This window comes from Talpa occidentalis, unplaced genomic scaffold (genome assembly GCF_014898055.3).
Source record: "Talpa occidentalis isolate TD23 unplaced genomic scaffold, MPIMG_talOcc4v2.1 talOcc4.8, whole genome shotgun sequence".
Lineage (NCBI taxonomy): Eukaryota > Metazoa > Chordata > Mammalia > Eulipotyphla > Talpidae > Talpa > Talpa occidentalis.
The window spans coordinates 66,597,323-66,616,245 of record NW_023605194.1 but is presented as its reverse complement, the minus strand read 5'-3'; the positions used below and the strand labels follow the sequence as shown (position 1 = coordinate 66,616,245).

Genomic DNA, 18,923 nt, shown 5'->3' with positions numbered 1-18,923 from the left:
TCACTGCCCCCCGGCATGACTTGAAAACTTAGGTCACAGGCTCACTGCCCCTCAGTTACTAATTTTACCTTGTCCCTTTGACACACCACAGCTGGAGTGTTCAGAAGAGCTTGGAGATTTGGTCAAAACTATTGACCCTACCCTGGCTCTGACTGTGTATCTTCGCGCAGATGTGCCAAGCAAAGTTACCCATTGTTTTGCAGAAACAGGCCAATTTCAGAAAATTGTTCTCTATGCCAAAAAGGTAGTGCATATTTAATAATTTAAATTCACAAATGATGAATTTATAGTTGGGGTTGGGTGGTTGTTGATTTCTGTATTTATAAATTTCTCTTCTATGTAAGTACTCTAGTGAGATTTTATCAGTGTTGCTGTTAACATCATGTTTTACATATTTATTTTCCTGGCTAATGTTTGATCCCCCCATCTCCTTTCCACTTGCGACTTTCCTGTAATTTTATCTTACTCGTTTCTTTCCTTGAACCCTTCCCGCTTTAGAATTTTCCACAATTTGATGTTTCGGTAGATTTCTAGGCCTTGTTCCCATAGATCATAGACTGCTCTGCTAGATTTTGGTTAGAACTTGCATACAGTTTGCAAGACAGATTAAGAAGCATAATTCTCGCTAATTCTTACTTTGTGACATGGGCTGTTTGTGTAGTTGATTGCTCCTTTGTATAAATGGAGTTGGTACATTTAGTTGGATCTTGTTTTTGGCAGAGGGCTGGCACATACACATTAATTTGCTTCTCATTCCTTTGTAAACATAAGTTCAAACAAAGGATGGGGAGATTTTTATTCTTAACACTCAGGTTGTTTCATTTATTTTCCTAATGGGGTTTCCTTCCTTTGAGGTTGGCTATACCCCAGACTGGATCTTTTTGCTGAGGAGTGTGATAAGGATCAGCCCAGACCAAGGCTTGCAGTTTTCTCAAATGCTGGTACAGGATGAGGAACCATTGACCAACATTGACCAGGTAAGCATGAGTAGTTTGCAACAATTTTATATTGTATTGTATAGCCTTCAAGAATATTCCGTTTAACCAAAATGAAAATGCATACATTGTGCAAAGATGAAAAATGATGTAAGAATTATATAAAATAAATTTTAAAAAAGAACAATTGAAGAAGTTGATAATGTTAAGTGCAATAAAAAATGTGGGAGATTGGGTACATATGAGAGTATAATTGGTCACCTTTTCAGGGGCTAATTTAATAGAATTTAAGATTTAACATGTCTGTCCTTTTTAGAAGAATAGTGTTAAGGATTTTGCAGAAATAATTGCAATACATACAAAAATACATACAAATATTCATTGAAACTATATCTGTAATAGTAAGAAATTGAAAAAAAAAAAAAGAATATTCCCTTTGATCTGCCATCAAGGTAAACTGTAGACACCAGGAAGGTGCAGTCCCTGTACCATTGGGGGAAGTCAGGAATTCCTGGAAGTCAGGAACTCCCACAATCACCCTCTGGATCTGAGCAAGGGAGGGCCCCAAAAAGGGGATCAGTAGGGAAGTGCACACAGAACAAAGATGCTGCAGGCTCCCAGCACCCGCCTGAGCTTTGGAACGGAGTTGAACTGGGATGCAGGATCTGCCATTAAAGTGAACTGTGGGCACCACACCAGGAGAGCACAACCCCTGCACCATTGTTAGAAGTCAGGGACCCCCACAATTACCTTCTGGATCTGAGAGAGGATGGGCCCCAAAACAGGGATCGGTAAGAAAGTACACATGGAGCAAAGCTGCTGCAGGCCTCCAGCACCCACCTGAGCTTTGGAAACAAGTTGAACTGGGGTACAGAATCTGCCAACAAGGTAAACTGTGGGCACGAGGAAAGCACAGCCCTTGTGCCATTGTTGGAAGACAGGGATCCTGTGATCCCCTTTGGGAACTGAGAAAGGGACACCGCTGCTAACAAAGACAGAGGCCCTACAATTCCTTTGTGGAACTGAGTAAACAGAGGGAGGGGATCTTCAGGGACAGCACCCACCAACATACCCACAGCATCACTACCCTTGTGGAGTTTTGGCATAACAGTGCTGGGCTCAGTCCGGCCACCAGTTCCCAGTATCTCAGAAGGAGCACTCCAAAGAGATGCCCGCCAACATCAGTAGCACTGTGTCTCAACACATAGAGCAAATTAGAAAACAAACAACAGAGAGAAGGGAAAATACAAATAACTAAGAGGTCCTCAGGGGAAGGACACCACAAAAAGAAATTCAGCAACCAGAACTCAACAACAATGACATGGAAGAACTTCTCTGCCTGCCAGGTAAAGAATTTAAAATGGTCGTCATTAAAAAAACATAAAGAAGATGAAAAGGAAAAGAATGATATTATGAAAATAATTAATGAACTTAAGAATGAAATTGAGTCCCTAAAAAGGGAAAGGAAAGAAACATAGGAGATCAAAAGATTAATGGATAAGGGGATTGCAATTGTATGGGGAATATAAAAATAAAATTTATTTAAAAAAAAAAGAGATACAAATAAATGGCCAACAGCTGTTAAAAAAAAAGATTAATGGAGGAGTGAAAGAATTCTGGGGAAAGCAATGAAACAGAATTGATGAAATGGAAGAATGAATCAGTACTCATGAGGATACAGAAAGAAAAGGAAAGAAAAGGAAAAGGAAAGAAAGAAGGAAAGAAATACGAAGGAAAAAAATAAGAAACATTATACATTCCTATGTTTATTGCAGCACTGTTTATAATAGCTTAGGTATGTAAATAACCTACATGCCCAATACAGATGAGTACATCAGAAAGATGTGAGATATATATATATATATATATATATATATATATATACACACACACACACACACACACACACACACACCTTGGAATACTACTTGGCTATATAAAATAAAAAATGAAGTGTTTTTTTTAACATAATAAATTTTATTTTTATATTCCCCATACAATTGCAACTCCCTTATTTTGACCCCAATCCCTCCCCTCCCGCCCCCTACCCACCATAGAGTATCTCTGGTTCATAGTTTTTTGTTGATTTTGATTTTCACTTTCTTACAGTTATTTATTTTCCAGGTCTCTTATTTAAGTTTTCTAGATTCCTGGTATGAGTGAGACCATCTAGTATTTTTCTTTTTCTTTCTGGCTTACTTCGCTGAGCATGATCCCTTCCAGAGCCATCCATGTTGCTGCAAATTGCACGTGTTTATCTTTTTTGAATGCTGAGTAATATTCCATGGTATATATGTACCACATCTTCTTGATCCAGTCATCTGTTTTTGGGCATTTGGGCTGTTTCCAAAGCTTAGCTATTGTAAACAGTGCTGCTATAAACATAGGGGTGCAGGTGCTCTTTGGAATTGATGTTTCTGTGTCCTTCAGGTAAATACCTAGTAGTGGAATTGCTGGATCATATGGAAGCTCTATGTTTAGTAGGTCCAGAAATCTCGACACAGCTCTCCATAGTGGTTGGACCAGTTTGCAATCCCACCAAAAGTGCAGAAGAGTTCCTTTTTCTCCACACCCTTGCCAACATTTGTTGTTGCTAGTTTTTTTAATATGTGCCATTCTCACTGGTGTAAGATGGTATCTCATGGGAGTTTTGATTTGCATTTCCCTGATTACAAGTGATGTTGAACATTTTTTCATATGCCTATTGGCCATTTGCAGTTCCTCTTAAGAGAAGTTTCTTTCTAGCTCTTCTGCCCACTTTCTGACTGGATTATTTTCTTTGTTGTTGTTGAGTCTCATCAGCTCTTTGCAGATTTTTGTGATCAGTCCTTTATCATTAGTGTTGTGTGCAAAAATGTTCTCCCAGTTGGTGGGGTTTCTCTTTGTTTTTGTTATTGTCTCTTTTGCTGTGCAGAAGCTCTTTAATTTGATGTAGTCCCAGCTGTTGATCTTTGCCTTCACTATCACTGCTTTGGGTGATGTGTCTGTAGAGATGTCTTTGATGTGCATATCATGTAGTGTTTCACCTATATTTCCTTCTATGTATTTTATGGTTTCAGGTCTTATGTCTAGTTCTTTAATCTATTTTGAGTTGATTTTTGTGTATGGTGTGAGGTAGTGGTCAAGCTTCATTCTTTTGCATGTAGCGACCCAGTTATACCAGCACCATTTATTGAACAAACTTTCTTTGCTCCAATGCATAGTCTTTGCTCCTTTGTCAAAGATTAGTTGACCATAAATCTGTGGGTTTATTTCTGGATTTTCTATTCGATTCCATTGGTCTGTATGTCTGTTCTTGTTCCAATACCATGCAGTTTTGATGATTATGGCTTTGTAGTATAGTTTGAAGTCTGGGAGTGTGAGGCCTCCATTCCCTTCTTTTTTTTTCAGGAGAGCTTTGGCTATTCGGGGTTTTTTGTGATTCCATATGAATTTCATCAATAATTGTTCTATTTCTTTGAAGAATGACATTGAAATTTTGATTGGAATAGCATTGAATCTGTATATTGCTTTTGGTAGGATGGCCATTTTAATAATGTTTACTCTTCCAATCCATGAGCAGGGGATGTCTTTCCATTTCTTTGTGTCTTCTTCTATTTCTTTTAACAGTGTTTTATAGTTTTCTTTGTATAGGTCCTTTACCTCTTTTGTTAGATTTATTCCCAAATATTTAATTTTTTTTGTTTCAATAATAAAAGGGATGGTTTTTTTTATTTCTTCTTCTTCAGATTTATTGTTTGTGTATAGGAAGGGTACTGACTTTTGTGTTTTGATTTTGTATCCTGCCACTTTACTGAACTGATTGATGAGTTGAATTAGTTTTTCTGTGGAGTTTTTGGGGTTCTCTCTATATATTATCATATCATCTGCAAATAGTGATAGTTTGACTTCTTCTTTTCCTATTTGGATTCCTTGTATGTCTTTCTCTTGTCTTACTGCTCTGGCTAGGACTTCCAGTATTATATTGAAAAGCAGTGGTGAGAGTGGACATCCTTGTCTTGTTCCAGATCTTAATGGAATTGCTTTCAGCTTTTCGCCATTGAGAATGATACTGGCTGTTGGCTTGTCATAGATGTCCTTTATGATGTTGAGGTATGTTCCTTGTATCCCAAGAATTTCAAGGGCTTTTATCATGAATGGGTGTTGCACTTTGTCGAAGCTTTCTCAGCATCTATTGATATTAGATATCATTTTTATATTTCTTTTTGTTGATGTGTTGGATAACGTTGATTGATTTTCGGATGTTGAACCATACTTGTGTCCCTGGAATGAATCCTGCTTGGTCGTGGTGAATTATCTTATGGATACATTGTTGGATTCTGATAGCTAAAATTTTATTGAGGATTTTTGCATCAGTGTTCATTAGGGAGATTGGCCTGTAGTTTTCCTTTTTTGTGTTGTCCTTGTTCGGTTTTGGTATTAGTGTAATGTTGGCTTCATAGAACATGTTTGGTATTGTCCCTTCCTTCTCAATTTTTTGGAAGAGTTTGTGAAGGATAGGCACTAATACATCTCTGATTGTTTGGTAGAATTCATTTGTAAATCCATCAGGTCCTGGGCTTTTGTTTTTGGGGAGGTGTTTGATCACCATTTCAATTTTGCTGCTTGTAATTGGTCTGTTTAGGTGTTCTATTTCTTCTTTATCTAGCTTTGGGTGATTGTAGAGTTGTAGGAATTTGTCCATCTCCTCTAGATTGTTGAACTTGTTTGCATGTAAGTGTTCATAGTAGTTTCTGATTATTCTTTTGATTTCTGCTGTGTCCGTTGTGATTTCTCCTCTTTCATTTATGATCTTGTTTATTTGTGCTTTCTCCCTTTTTTCCTTTGTGAGCCTGGCTAGGGGTTTGTCTATTTTATTGATTTTTTCAAAGAACCAGCTCATGGTTTCATTGATCTTTTGGATTGTTTTTTTAGTTTCAATTTCATTTATTTCTGCTTTGGTTTTTATTATTTCTCTTCTTCTATTGGTTTTGGGGTTTTTTTGTTGTTCTTTTTCTATATCTCTGAGCTTCGAGATTAAGTTGTTTCTTTGAGTTCTTTCTTGTTTTTTGATGTGAGCTTCTATTGCTATATATTTTCCTCTTATTACTGCTTTTGCTGCATCCCATACATTTAGGATATTGGTGTCCTCCTTGTCATTCAATTCAAAGAATTTTTTAATTTCTTCTTTGATCTCCTCATTAGTCCAGTGGTCTTCCAGTAGTGTGGTTTTTAATCTCCATGAGGTAGGATAGTTCCTTGCCTTCTTTTTATGGTTTATTTCTAGTTTGACGCCTTTGTGGTCAGAAAAGATGGTTGGTATGATATCAATCTTGGTGTATCTGTTGATGTTTGTCTTGTGCCCCAGTATGTGATCGATCCTGGAGAATGATCCATGTGCGCTTGAGAAAAATGTGTACTCCGTTTTTTGGGGGTTTAGTGTTCTATAGATATCTGTTGAGCCCAAATGCTCTAGGTCCTTATTTAGAGCTTTAGTTTCTTTACTTATTTTTTGTCTTGTTGATCTATCCATTGTTGATAGTGGTGTGTTGAAGTCTCCCACTACGTATGTGTTTTCTCTGATCTCTGTTTTCAGAGATGACAACAATTGTCTGATATATTTTGGTGCTCCTTCGTTGGGTAAGTATATGTTAATGAGTATTATTTCTTCATGAAGTATTGTCCCCTTGATCATAATGTAGTGACTGTTGCAGTCTCTTTTTACCTTTTTGAGTTTGAAGTCTGTTTTATCTGATATAAGTATAGCTGTTCCTGCTTTCTTTTTTGGTCCATTTGCTTGTAGGATTGTATTCCATCCTTTAACTTTGAGCCTATTTTTATCTTTTGTAGCTAAATGTGTTTCCTGGAGACAGCAAAAGGTTGGGTTTTGTTTCTTAATCCAGGCTGCAACTCTGTGTCTTTTTATTGAAGAGTTTAGTCCACTTACATTTAGAGTTAATATTGATATCTTAGCATCTGTATTTGCCATTGTGTTTGTCTTTCCTTTGATTTTATTTATTTATTCTCTTAATAACTTTTTTTTTTGGTCTTCTTTCGTTGTTATTCGTCCCTCTGAAGTTCTGGCTTTAGGATTCCTTGTAGTATTTTTTGGAGTGGGGGTTTAGTCGTAATGAAATTCCAGAGTTTCTCTTTGTCTGGGAAGGTCCTTATTCTTTCTTCATAGAGGAAGGAGAGCTTTGCAGGATAGAGTATTCTTGGTTGGCATCTGTTTTCTTGGAGTCTGTTGACTATGTCCCTCCACTCTCTCCTTGCCCGTAGTATTTCTTCAGAGAAGTCTGATGTCAGCCTGATTGGTTTTCCTTTGAATGTTATCTGTTTCTTCCCTCTTGTCAGCTTCATTATTTTTTCTTGTCCTGGATTCTTGGGAGCTTTACTATTATGTGTCTTGCTGTATTTTTCCTTTCGTCGTGGAAGTTTGGTGTTCTTCTTGCTTCTTGTATATCAATTTTCAGCTCCTTCTTCGCATTTGGGAAGTTCTCTTCAATTATCTCCTGGAATATTTTCTCTGTTCCTACATCTCTCTCCTCTCCTTCTGGTATTCCTATAACTCTTATATTTCCTTTCCTCATGGAGTCAGATAGTTTCCGAAGTCTTTCTTCGTTCTTTTTCCTTCGTACTTCTCTTTCCTTTTCTGTTTTGGTTCTTTTTATTTCTGTGTCTTCAAGAGTACTTATTCGTTCTTCCATTTCATCTATTCTGCTTTCATTGCTTTTCCCAGAGTTCTTCAGTTCCTCCATTAATTCTTTGATCTCCTGCATTTCTTTTACTTCCCTCTTTAGGGACTCAATTTCATTCTTCTGACCATTGTTTTCCCTCTTTGGGGACTCAATTTCCTTCTTCTGATCATTGTTTTCCTTTATGACTTCTGTCACTTTTTTAATCATGGCAAATTTAAATTCTCTTTCTGGAAGGCTCAGAAGTTCTTCCAAGTTGCTGTCGTTGCAATCTGGGGGGTGGTTTTCTTTTTGTAATTGTGCTTCTTTCCTGAGGAGTTTTTTGGTTGCGTGTGGTTCTTCTACTCCCTACTGTCTGTTTTCTAATTTGTCGTATGCGTTGGGACACTGTGTTGCTTGGACTGGCCGGCATCTTGGGTGAACTTCTCCGCTCCCCTCTGGCTCCTCCAGGAGCCATCTCTGGCTTCTGGGGGAGCTTTCTGCTGGTTTTAGGCAGTCTTTACTGAAGAAATGTCCTGATCTAAAATGGCGAAGCGGGACGCAGTCCCTGTGCATCCGGTCTGAGGCACACTCTTCTGCGCGCCTGGTCTGCCCCGGACATGGGTGCCTTCTCCCTCTGTGGGCTCAGACTGCTGGTTGGAAGGGGCCTGGCGTGGGCTAACTTCCCAGCTGGCCACTGGGTCCTCCAGAAGCCTTCTGCCCTTTTCAAGAAGTCTTTTCTTAAGAAATTTCCCTGTTCTATGGGGTGTTAGTGACTTTTTTTTCTGGTCGCTAGGTGGCGCCAGAGATCTCTCCTATTGCCCTTGGGGGGCTGCTTTTCGACGCCCTCACCCCCCTGTGGGACAGGGAACAGAGCGAGAATGGTAGGGTAAACCTCAACGGCTTTGGGGTGCTGTGTCTGCCTTGTGCCCCACTGTCGTGGAGAACCAACGCCCCGAATTTCGTGCCCCGGGTCTCAGTTCCAAAGCCCTCAGGTCCAGGACGCGGGCTGTAGCCCAGTTCAGTGGCGCAGGAATGGCGCCTTTTGCACCCCTATCCCGCGCCTGGGCTCCTGGTTCCTGCTTACTCAGTGAGGGACTTTCACCTCAGTGAGGGCCTCCGCGCGTCTCCCCGCAAGCCTAGTTCACAGGCGCGGGGACCTGGGCAGCCGTGATCCCGATCCGCGTTTGCTTTTCAAGGTCGCCAAGCGAGCCGCTTTTCCGCGCAAGCTTACCGGCCGGCCCGGGGCTGTATGCAGGTCTCCCGGGGTCTTTGTTCTTCTCTAATGGCGCCCGGAGCCGTGCGCTCACCGCCGAGGCGAGTCCTGCAGGGTTCTCCACAGCTCCCGTTCACGGGGTGTGGTGGCTGCAATAGTTCTTTTCCACTCACAGTCCCGCTTGCTGTGTAGTTTCTTCTTGTTGGTCGTTTTCGTTTTTTTGTGGGCGGGGGAGGAGAGCAGGGTTCTGCGCTTTCCTCCCTTCTAGTCCTCTTTTATGGCAACTTTCTTCTTCGGGCCGTTTGCTGGAGTCGTCCGTTTATCTTCCGTGTCCCAGTTCTCACTGGGACTTGCCGCTTTTCCTCCCTATTAACTTTTTTTTAATGGGAGATCTTACTCGCAGCGTCTCCTCGCCGCCATGTTGCTCCGCCCCCTCCTTTGAGTCTATTTTTATCTTTTGTAGCTAAATGTGTTACCTGGAGACAGCAAAAGGTTGGGTTTTGTTTCTTAATCCAGGCTGCAACTCTGTGTCTTTTTATTGAAGAGTTTAGTCCACTTACATTTAGAGTTAATATTGATATGTTAGCATTTGTATTTGCCATTGTGTTTGTCTTTCCTTTGATTTTATTTATTTATTCTTTTAATAACTTTTTTTTTGGCCTTCTTTCATTGTTATTCGTCCCTCTGAGGTTCTGGCTTTAGGATTCCTTGTAGTATTTTTTTGGAGTGGGGGTTTAGTCGTAATGAAATTCCAGAGTTTCTGTTTGTCTGGGAAGGTCCTTATTCTTTCTTCATAGAGGAAGGAGAGCTTTGCGGGATAGAGTATTCTTGGTTGGCATCTGTTTTCTAGAGTCCGTTGACTATGTCCCTCCACTCTCTCCTTGCCCGTAGTGTTTCTTCGGAGAAGTCTGATGTCAGCCTGATTGGTTTTCCTTTGAATGTTATCTGTTTCTTCCCTCTTGTCAGCTTCATTATTTTTTCTTGTCCTGGATTCTTGGGAGCTTTACTATTATGTGTCTTGCTGTATTTTTCCTTTCGTCATGGAAGTTTGGTGTTCTTCTTACTTCTTGTATATCAATTTTTCAGCTCCTTCACATTTGGGAAGTTCTCTTCAATTATCTCTTTGAATATTTTCTCTGTTCCTACATCTCTCTCCTCTCCTTCTGGTATTCCTACAACTCTTATATTTCCTTTCCTCATGAAGTCAGATCGTTCCCGAAGTCTTTCTTCGTTCTTTTTCCTTCGTACTTCTCTTTCCTTTTCTGTTTTGGTTCTTTTTATTTCTGTGTCTTCAAGAGTACTATTCGTTCTTCCATTTCATCTATTCTGCTTTCATTGCTTTTCCCAGAGTTCTTTAGTTCCTCCATTAATTCTTTGATCTCCTGCATTTCTTTTGCTTCTTCCTTTAGGGACTCAATTTCATTCTTCTGATCATTGATTATTTCTCTCATATCATTGTTTTCCTTTATGAGTTCTGTCACTTTTTTAATCATGGCAATTTTAAATTCTCTTTCTGGAAGGCTCAGAAGTTCTTCCAAGTTACTGTCGTTGCAATCTGGGGGATGGCTTTCTTTTTGCGGTGTGCTTTTTTCCTGAGGAGTTGTTAGGTTGCGTGTGGTTCTTCTACTCCCTACTATCTGTTTTCTAATTTGTCGTATGCATTGGGACACTGTGTTGCTGGGACTGGCCGGCATTTTGGGTGAACTTCTCTGCTCCCCTCTGGCTCCTCCCGGAGCCATCTGCCAGTTTCAAGCAGTCTTTACTGAAGAAAGGTCCTGTTCTAAAATGCCGGTGTGGGGACACACTCCCCTGTGCACCTGGTCTGCCCTGGTGGTGGGTTCCCGCTCCCCCTCTGGGCTTCGACTGCAGGCCAGAGGGGCCTGGCGTGGGCGAACTTCCCTGCTCACCTCTGACTCCTGAGGGAGCTTTCTGCTGGTTTCAGGCAGTCTTTACTGAAGAAATGTCCCTTTTAAAATGGCTATGCGGGACGCACTCCCTGCGTGTCCGGTCTCAGGCACACTCTTCTGCGTGCCCGGTCTGCCCCAGCCGTGGGTGCCCGCTCCTCCTGTGGGCTCAGACTGCTGGTCAGAAGGGGCCTGGCGTGGGCTAACTTCCCAGCTGGCCACTGGCTCCTCCGGGAGCCTTCTGCTGGTTTCAAGCAGTCTTTACTGAAGAAAGGTCCCTGTTTTATGGGGTGTTAGTGACTTTTTTTCTGGCCGGTACGTGGCGCCAGAGATCTCTCCTAGTGTCCCTGGTGAGCTGTTTTTTTCACCCCGTGGGACAGGGAATAGAACGGGAATGGTAGGGTAAACCTCAACGGCTTTGGGGTGCTGTGTCTGCCTTGTGCCCCACCGTCGTGGAGAACCCACACCCTGAATTTCGTGCCCCAGGTCTCAGTTCCAAAGCCCTCAGGTCCAGGACGCGGGCTGTAGCCCAGTTCAGTGTCCATAGAAATGGCACCGTTTGCACTCTGCTCCCGTGCCCGGGTGCCTGGTTCCTGATTACTCAGTGAGGGACTTTCACCTCAGTGAGGGCCTCTGTGCATCTCCCCGCAAGCCTAGGTCGCAGGCGTGGGGACCTGGGCAGCCGTGATCCGCTTTTCAAGTGTGCCGCTTTCCCGAACAAGCTTACCTGCTGGCCTGGGGCTGTGTGCATGTCTCCAGAGTCTCTGTTGTTCTCTAATGGTGCCTGGAGCCGTTCGCTCACCTCCGTGGCGAATTCTGCAGGGTTCTCCACAGCTCCAGTTCATGGGGTGTGGTGGCTGCAATAGTTCCTTTCCACTCACAGTCCCACTTGATGCGTAGTTTGTTCTTGTTGGTCGTTTTAGTTTGTTTTTTTCCTCCTTTCTGTTGGTCGGAGAGTGCCGACTTTGTGGGTGGGAAGAAGGAGGGGAGAGAGACGTAGGAACAGAGAAAATATTCAAGGAAATAATTGAAGAGAACTTCCCAAACGTGAAGGAGCTGAAAATAGACATACAAGAAGCAAGAAGAACACCAAACTTCCATGACAAAAGGAAAAATACAGCAAGACACATAATAGTAAAGCTCCCAAGAAGCCAAAACAAGGGAAAAATAATGAAGCTGACAAGAGGGAAGAAACAGATAACATTCAAAGGAAAACCAATCAGACTGACATCAGACTTCTCTGAAGAAACACTATGGGCAAGGAGAGAGTGGAGGGACATAGTCAGCAGACTCCAAGACAACTAATGCAACCAGGAATACTCTATCCTGCAAAGCTTTCCTTCCTCTGTGAAGAAAGAGTAAGGACCTTCCCAGACAAACAGAAACTCTGGAATTTCATTATGACTAAATCCCCACTCCAAAAAACACTACAAGGAGTCCTAAAGCCAGAACCAACAGAGGGATGAATAACAATGAAAGAAGGCCAAAAAAAAGTTATTAAAAGAATAAATAAAAAAAACCAGAGGAAAGACAAACACAATGGCAAATACAGATGCTAAGATATCAATATTAACTCTAAATATAAATGGACTAAATTCTTCAATAAAAAGACACAGAGTCACAGGCTGGATTAAGAAACAAAACCCAACCTTTTGCTGACTCCGGGAAACACATTTAGCTACAAAAGATAAAAGTAGACTCAAAGTTAAAGGATGGAAAACAATCCTACAAGCAAATGGACCAAAAAAGAAAGCAGGAACAGCAATATTTAGATAAAACAGACTTCAAACTCAAAAAGGTAAAAAGAGACCGCAACGGTCACTACTTTAAGATCAAGGGGACAATACTTCAAGAAGAAATAACACTCATTAACATATTCTCACCAAATGAAGGAGCATCAAAATATATCAGACAACTATTACCATCTTTGAAAACAGATATCAGAGAAAACACATATGTAGTAGGAGACTTCAGCACACCACTATCACCAATGGCTAGATCAATGAGACAAAAAATAAGTAAGGACACTAGAGCTCTAAATAAGGATCTGGACCTCATGGGCTTAACAGACATCTATAGAACACTAACCCCCCAAAAATCTGAGTACACGTTTTTCTCAAGCGCACACGGATCATTCTCCAGGATTGATCACATACTGGGACACAAGACAAACATCAATAGATACACCAAGACTGAAATCATACCAACCATCTTCTCTGACCATGAAGGCATCAAACTAGAAATAAACCATAAAAAGAAGACAAGGAACTCTCCTGCCTCATGGGGATTCAAACCCACACTACTGGAAGACCACTGGACTAGTGAGGAGATCAAAGAAGAAATTAAAAAATACTTTGAGTTGAATGACAAGGAGGATACCAATTTCCTAAACATATGGGACGCAGCAAAAGCAGTAATAAGAGGGAAATATATAGCAATAGAGGCTCACATCAAGAAACAAGAAAGATCGCAAAGAAACAACCTAATCTCAAAGCTCAAAGAACTAGAAAAAGAACAACAAAAAAAACCCCAAAACCAGCAGAAGAAAAGAAATAATAGAAATTAAAGCAGAAATAAATGAAATTGAAACTAAAAAAACAATCTAAAAGATCAATGAAACCAAAAGCTGGTTCTTCAAAAAATAAATAAAATAGACAAACTCCTAGCCAGGCTCACAAAGGAAAAACGGGAGAAAGCACAAATAAATAGGATCACAAATGAAAGAGGCGAAATCACAGCAGACACAGCAGAAATCTAAAGAATAATCAGAAACTGCTATGAACAGTTATATGCAAACAAGTTCAACGATCTAGAAGAGATAGACAAATTCCTACAACTCTACAATCACCCAAAGCTAGATAAAAAAGAAATAGAACACCTAAACAGACCAATTACAAGCAGCAAAATTGAAATGGTGATCAAACACCTCCCCAAAAACAAAAGCCCAGGACCTGATGGATTTACAAATGAATTCTACCAAACATCCGGAAACAAATTAGTGCCTATCCTTCACAAACTCTTTCAAAAAATTGAGAAGGGGGGCCTCCCCTGTGGCACAGGTGGTTGAGCACCGTGCTGTGAAGCTGTCCGCAGCCTCTGCAGTGCGGGTTCAATCCCAGCAGGCCGGGGAGAATCCCACATGGTGAAGCAGACCTCTCCTGACATGCCCACTGCTCCCCTCAGTGGTGTATTTCGTCAGTCTGCCTGTTCTGTTTCCCGCTCTGTATCTGGTGAATCTTCTCAATCTCATGCATCTGGCCTGTACCCCAGTTTTTGTATAAAAATAAATAAATCTTTAAAAAAAAACTGAGAAGGGAGGGATAATACCAAACACATTCTATGAAGCCAACATTACACTAATACCAAAACCAAACACGGAAAACACAAAAAAAAGGTACAGGCCAATCTCTCTAATGAACACGGATGCAAAAATCCTCAATAAAATTTTAGCTGTCAGAATCCAACACTGTGTCCATAAGATAATTCACCACACCAAGTAGGATTTATTCCAGGGACACAAGGATGGTTCAACATCCAAAATCAATCAGTGTTATCCAACACATCAACAAAAAGAAATATAAAAACCAAATGATAATATAAATAGATGCTGAGAAAGCTTTTGACAAAGTACAACACCCATTCATGATAAAAGCCCTTGAAATTCTTGGGATACAAGGAACATACCTCAACATCATGAAGGCCATATATGACAAGCCAACAGCCAGTATCTTTCTCAATGGTGAAAAGCTGAAAGCATTTCCATTAAGATCTGGAACAAGACAAGGATGTCCACTCTCACCACTGCTTTTCAATATAATACTGGAAGTCCTAGCCAGAGCAGTAAGACAAGAGAAAGACATACAGGGAATCCAAATAGGGAAGGAAGAAGTTAAACTATCACTATTTGCAGATGATATGATAATATAAATAGAGAACCCCAAAAACTCCACAGAAAAACTAATTCAACTCATCAGTCAGTTTAGTAAAGTGGCAGGATACAAAATCAACACGCAAAAATCAGTAGCCTTCCTATACACAAACAAAAAATCTGAAGAAGAAGAAATCAAGAAAACCATCTCTTTTATTATCGAAGCAAAAAAAATTAAATACTTGGGAATTAACCTAACAAAAGAGGTAAAGGACCTATGCAAAGAAAACTATACAACACTGTTAAAAGAAATAGAAGACACAAAGAAATGGAAAGATATCCCCTGCTCATGGATTGGAAGAATTAACATTATCAAAATGGCCATCCTACCAAAAGCAATATACAGATTCAATGCTATTCCAATAAAAAATTTCAATGACATTCTTCAAAGAAATAGAACAATTATTGATGAAATTCATATGGATTCACCAAAATCCCCGAATAGCCAAAGCTCTTCTGAAAAAAAAAAAAAGAAGAAGAGAATGGAGGCCTCACCCTGCCAGACTTCAAACTATACTACAAAGCCATAATCATCAAAACTGCATGGTATTGGAACAAGAACAGACACACAGACCAATGGAATTGAATAGAAAATCCAGAAATAAACCCACAGATTTATGGTCAACTAATCTTTGACAAAGGAGCAAAGAATATGCACTGGAGCAAAGAAAGTTTGTTCAATAAATGGTGCTGGGAAAACTGGGTTGCTACATGCAAAAGAATGAAGCTTGGGGCCTCCCCGATGGCGCAGCGGTTGAGCTCTGGGTTGAGAAGCTGCCCGCAGCCTCTGCAGCGCCAGTTCGATCCCTGGATGCTCCCTGGCCACCGGAGGAGGGTCCCACATGGCGTGCAGACCTCTCCTGCCGCCCGCTGCTCCCCTCAGCAGTGTACTTTGGTCCTTCTGCCTGCTCTGCTCCCTGCTCTGGCTCTGGTGAATTCTTTCACCCTCCCGCACTTCTGACTGTACCCAGTGCTTGTATGTATAAATAAATAAATAAATATTTAAAAAAAAAAACAGAAAACAAAAAATGAAGCTTGACTACTACCTCACACCATGCACAAAAACCAACTCAAAATGGATTAAAGAACTAGACAGAAGACCTGAAACCATAAAATACATAGAAGAAAATATAGGCAAAACACTATATGACATGCACCTCAAAGACATCTTTCCAGACACGTTGCCCAAAGCTTTGATAATGAAGACAAGATAAACAGCTGGGACTAGATCAAATAATTAGCTTCTATACTGCAAAAGAAACAATGACCAAAACATAGAGAAACGTCACTGACTGGGAGAAAATTTTTGCACACAACACTAATGTTAAGGGCTGATCACAAAAATCTACAAAGAGCTGATGAGACTCAAACAATCCAGTCAAAAAATGGGCAGAAGAGCTAAAAAGAAACTTCTCTGAAGAAGAAATGCAAATGGCCAACAGACATATGAAAAAATGTTCAACAGCACTTGTAATCAGGGAAATGCAAATCAAAACTACATGAGATACCATCTTTCACCAGTGAGGATGGCACATATTAAAAAAACTAGCAACAACAAATGTTGGCGAGGATGTGGAGAAGAGGGAACTCTCCTGCATTGCTGGTGGGAGTGCGAACTGGTCTAGCCACTGTGGAGAGCTGTGTTGCGATTTCTTGAACTACTAAATATAGAGCTTCCATATGACCCAGCAATTCCACTCCTAGGTATTTACCCAAAGGACACAGAAACATTAATTTCAAAGGGCACCTGCATTCCTCTGTTTATAGCAGCACTATTTACAATAGCTAAGCTATGGAAACAACCCAAATGCCCAAAAATAGATGACTGGATCAAGAAGATGTGGTACATATACACCATGGAATATTACTCAGGAATCAAAAAAAGATAAACACATGCAGTTTGCAGCAACATGGATGGAGCTAGAAGGGATCATGCTCAGCGAAATAAGTCAGAAAGAAAAAGAAAAATACCGGATGGTCTCACTCATAGCAGGAATTTAGAAAACCTAAATAAGGGACCAGGAAAAAGACTAATTAATGCAAAGTAAAAATCAAGATCAACAAGCAGCTATAAACCAGAGACACACTACGGGGGGGTGAGGGGGAGAGAAGTGGAAAGGAAGGACTAGGGTCAAAATAAGGGGGGTACAATTGTATGGGGAATATAACCAAAATGATAATGCATACATTGTGCAAAAATGAAAAATGATGTAAGAATTACATAAAATAAAATATTAAAAAAAAGAAATTGAGGCTACTGGAGGGGTAGGGACAGAGGGGAAAGTAAAGTGAGGAGTGGGCACAATGGACTGTGGTGAAGGACTCTGGGTATCTTTGTGGTAGATGTGTGTAGTGACATACATTTGAATTGGTGTGATCCTATATCTGTGAATCATAATGTAAACAATGTCATCACAATAATTTAAAAAAATCCTTTTATTTATTTTTGTTTTGCCAGTCTCAATTCTTCTCATTTGTCTGTTAATCATCCAGTATTTAAAAATTCAATATACCAGGGAACTTGTCTTCTGTTATTTGAGTACATTACATTTAACTTTGTTTTGGAGTTTTAGAGGATTTGTTTGTTCCTGAGGTTCTCTTTTCTTTTCGTGATGATTGATGGTAGGATGTGAAGATGATATTTTTTTTAGGATGGTACTCTTTCATTCCCAGTCAAATCCACATCTTCTCCTGATATTTTCTTCTGAACATTACCTGAATATCTATCTGGTCATGGTGAGTGCCATCCAGCCTGCAGACTTCCATTTAGTGGGTGTCTGACTAAATTGGGGTTAGATGAACATAAGGCTGTACTTTCAGTATTAACCAATTTAGTTTTTAAGTATAAACACATGACAAGTCACCTTCAGTAAACTATAGACAAGCAGCTCTGAGTAAGACAAAGGTATTTTACAAAACTTGAAGCAAGGTTATACAAACAAAAGCCTGTATATAAATAATTATAGATCTATTAGGTTTGTACATCTTGGAATTTTCAGATATTTTGGAGATCATGATTACAGGGCTTGAGTTACATTTTTGTAGACTTCAAGAGGAAAGAAGACTCCGGTCTACATATGGATTATATTTCATATTTTAAAAGTATTTTTTTTAAAGATTTATTTATTTATTTATTTATTTATTTATTTATACAAGCATAGGGTACAGTCAGAGGCACAGGAGGGTAAGAGAATTCACCAGAGTCAGAGCGGAGAGCAGAGCAGGCAGACTGACGAAGTACACTGCTGAGGGGAGCAGCAGGCGGCAGGAGAGATCTGCGCGCCATGTGGGACCCTCGCCCGGTGGCCGGGGATCGAACTGGTGCTGCAGAGGCTGCGGGCAGCTTCGCAACCCAGCGCTCAACCGCTGTGCCACTGGGGCGGCCCCTTAAAAGTATTTTTAATATAAACTTCCATCTTTTTAAAATTTATTCATTTTCTTACATTGTTTTAATTTTTGGACATTATTTGATTTTCCCCATCAAATGTCCTTGTAATTCCACCACCACCATACTACCCCTGATCCATCTCCCCTGTTACTTATATCTTCCCTTACTTTGTAAATCTTAGTATCAGTCCCTTATTGGTTGTATGATGGCGCTGCGCTCAACTGTCTGCGCTACCAGGGAGGCCCATATTAACATCTATTTAACTTAAATGTCTGATGACCAAGTCAGTGTTTGAATTTTCCCATTTCCTGAATAATGTGGGCTAGACATATTAGCTGTCTTTAAAATTTGATTAAATATGGATTGTTAAGTTTGCTTGACTCCTAACTCAGAGGATTCTGGGGAGTCATATGTTATAACAGCACTTCCTTTTAATCTTCTCCTGTAAAATGCCCTGTTGGTGAATATGACATAGATGATATAATTTTATAGAATTACCTATTAGTAAACAGTGATCATGAATTACATGAGTTTTAATGACATAAAAAATACAAAAAAACTAATTGTTTAAAATCTAAATGAGGTTCAGTTTTAGAAACTATTTCAATAAGAAAACAGCCATCTCCTTTGGATAAAAATGTGACTTGTGATCTGCTTCAGATTGTAGATGTTTTCATGGAGAACAGTTTGATTCAGCAGTGTACTTCCTTCTTGTTGGATGCTTTGAAGAATAACCGTCCAGTTGAGGGATGCCTCCAGACTCGTCTGCTGGAGATGAACCTGATTCATGCACCTCAGGCAAGTGACATTTAAAAGCTGAAGCCAGGCCTCCCCGGTAGCACAGCGGTTGAGCGCTGGGTTGCGAAGCTGCCCACATCCTCTGCAGCACTAGTTCAATC

The 18,923-nt window shown here is 40.3% G+C and overlaps 1 protein-coding gene across 2 annotated transcripts in view; it reads left to right on the top strand.

Annotated features, from left to right (window-relative positions):
* Positions 1–18,923, top strand: part of CLTCL1 (clathrin heavy chain like 1) — a 136,754-nt gene that overhangs the window by 65,900 nt on the left and 51,931 nt on the right. For both annotated transcript variants that reach the window (XM_037497864.2, XM_054690737.1), the window contains exons 9-11: positions 92–244; positions 855–977; positions 18,685–18,822. In XM_037497864.2, coding sequence (XP_037353761.1) covers positions 92–244; positions 855–977; positions 18,685–18,822 — 414 coding nt within the window. The remainder of the gene's footprint in view (positions 1–91; positions 245–854; positions 978–18,684; positions 18,823–18,923) is intronic.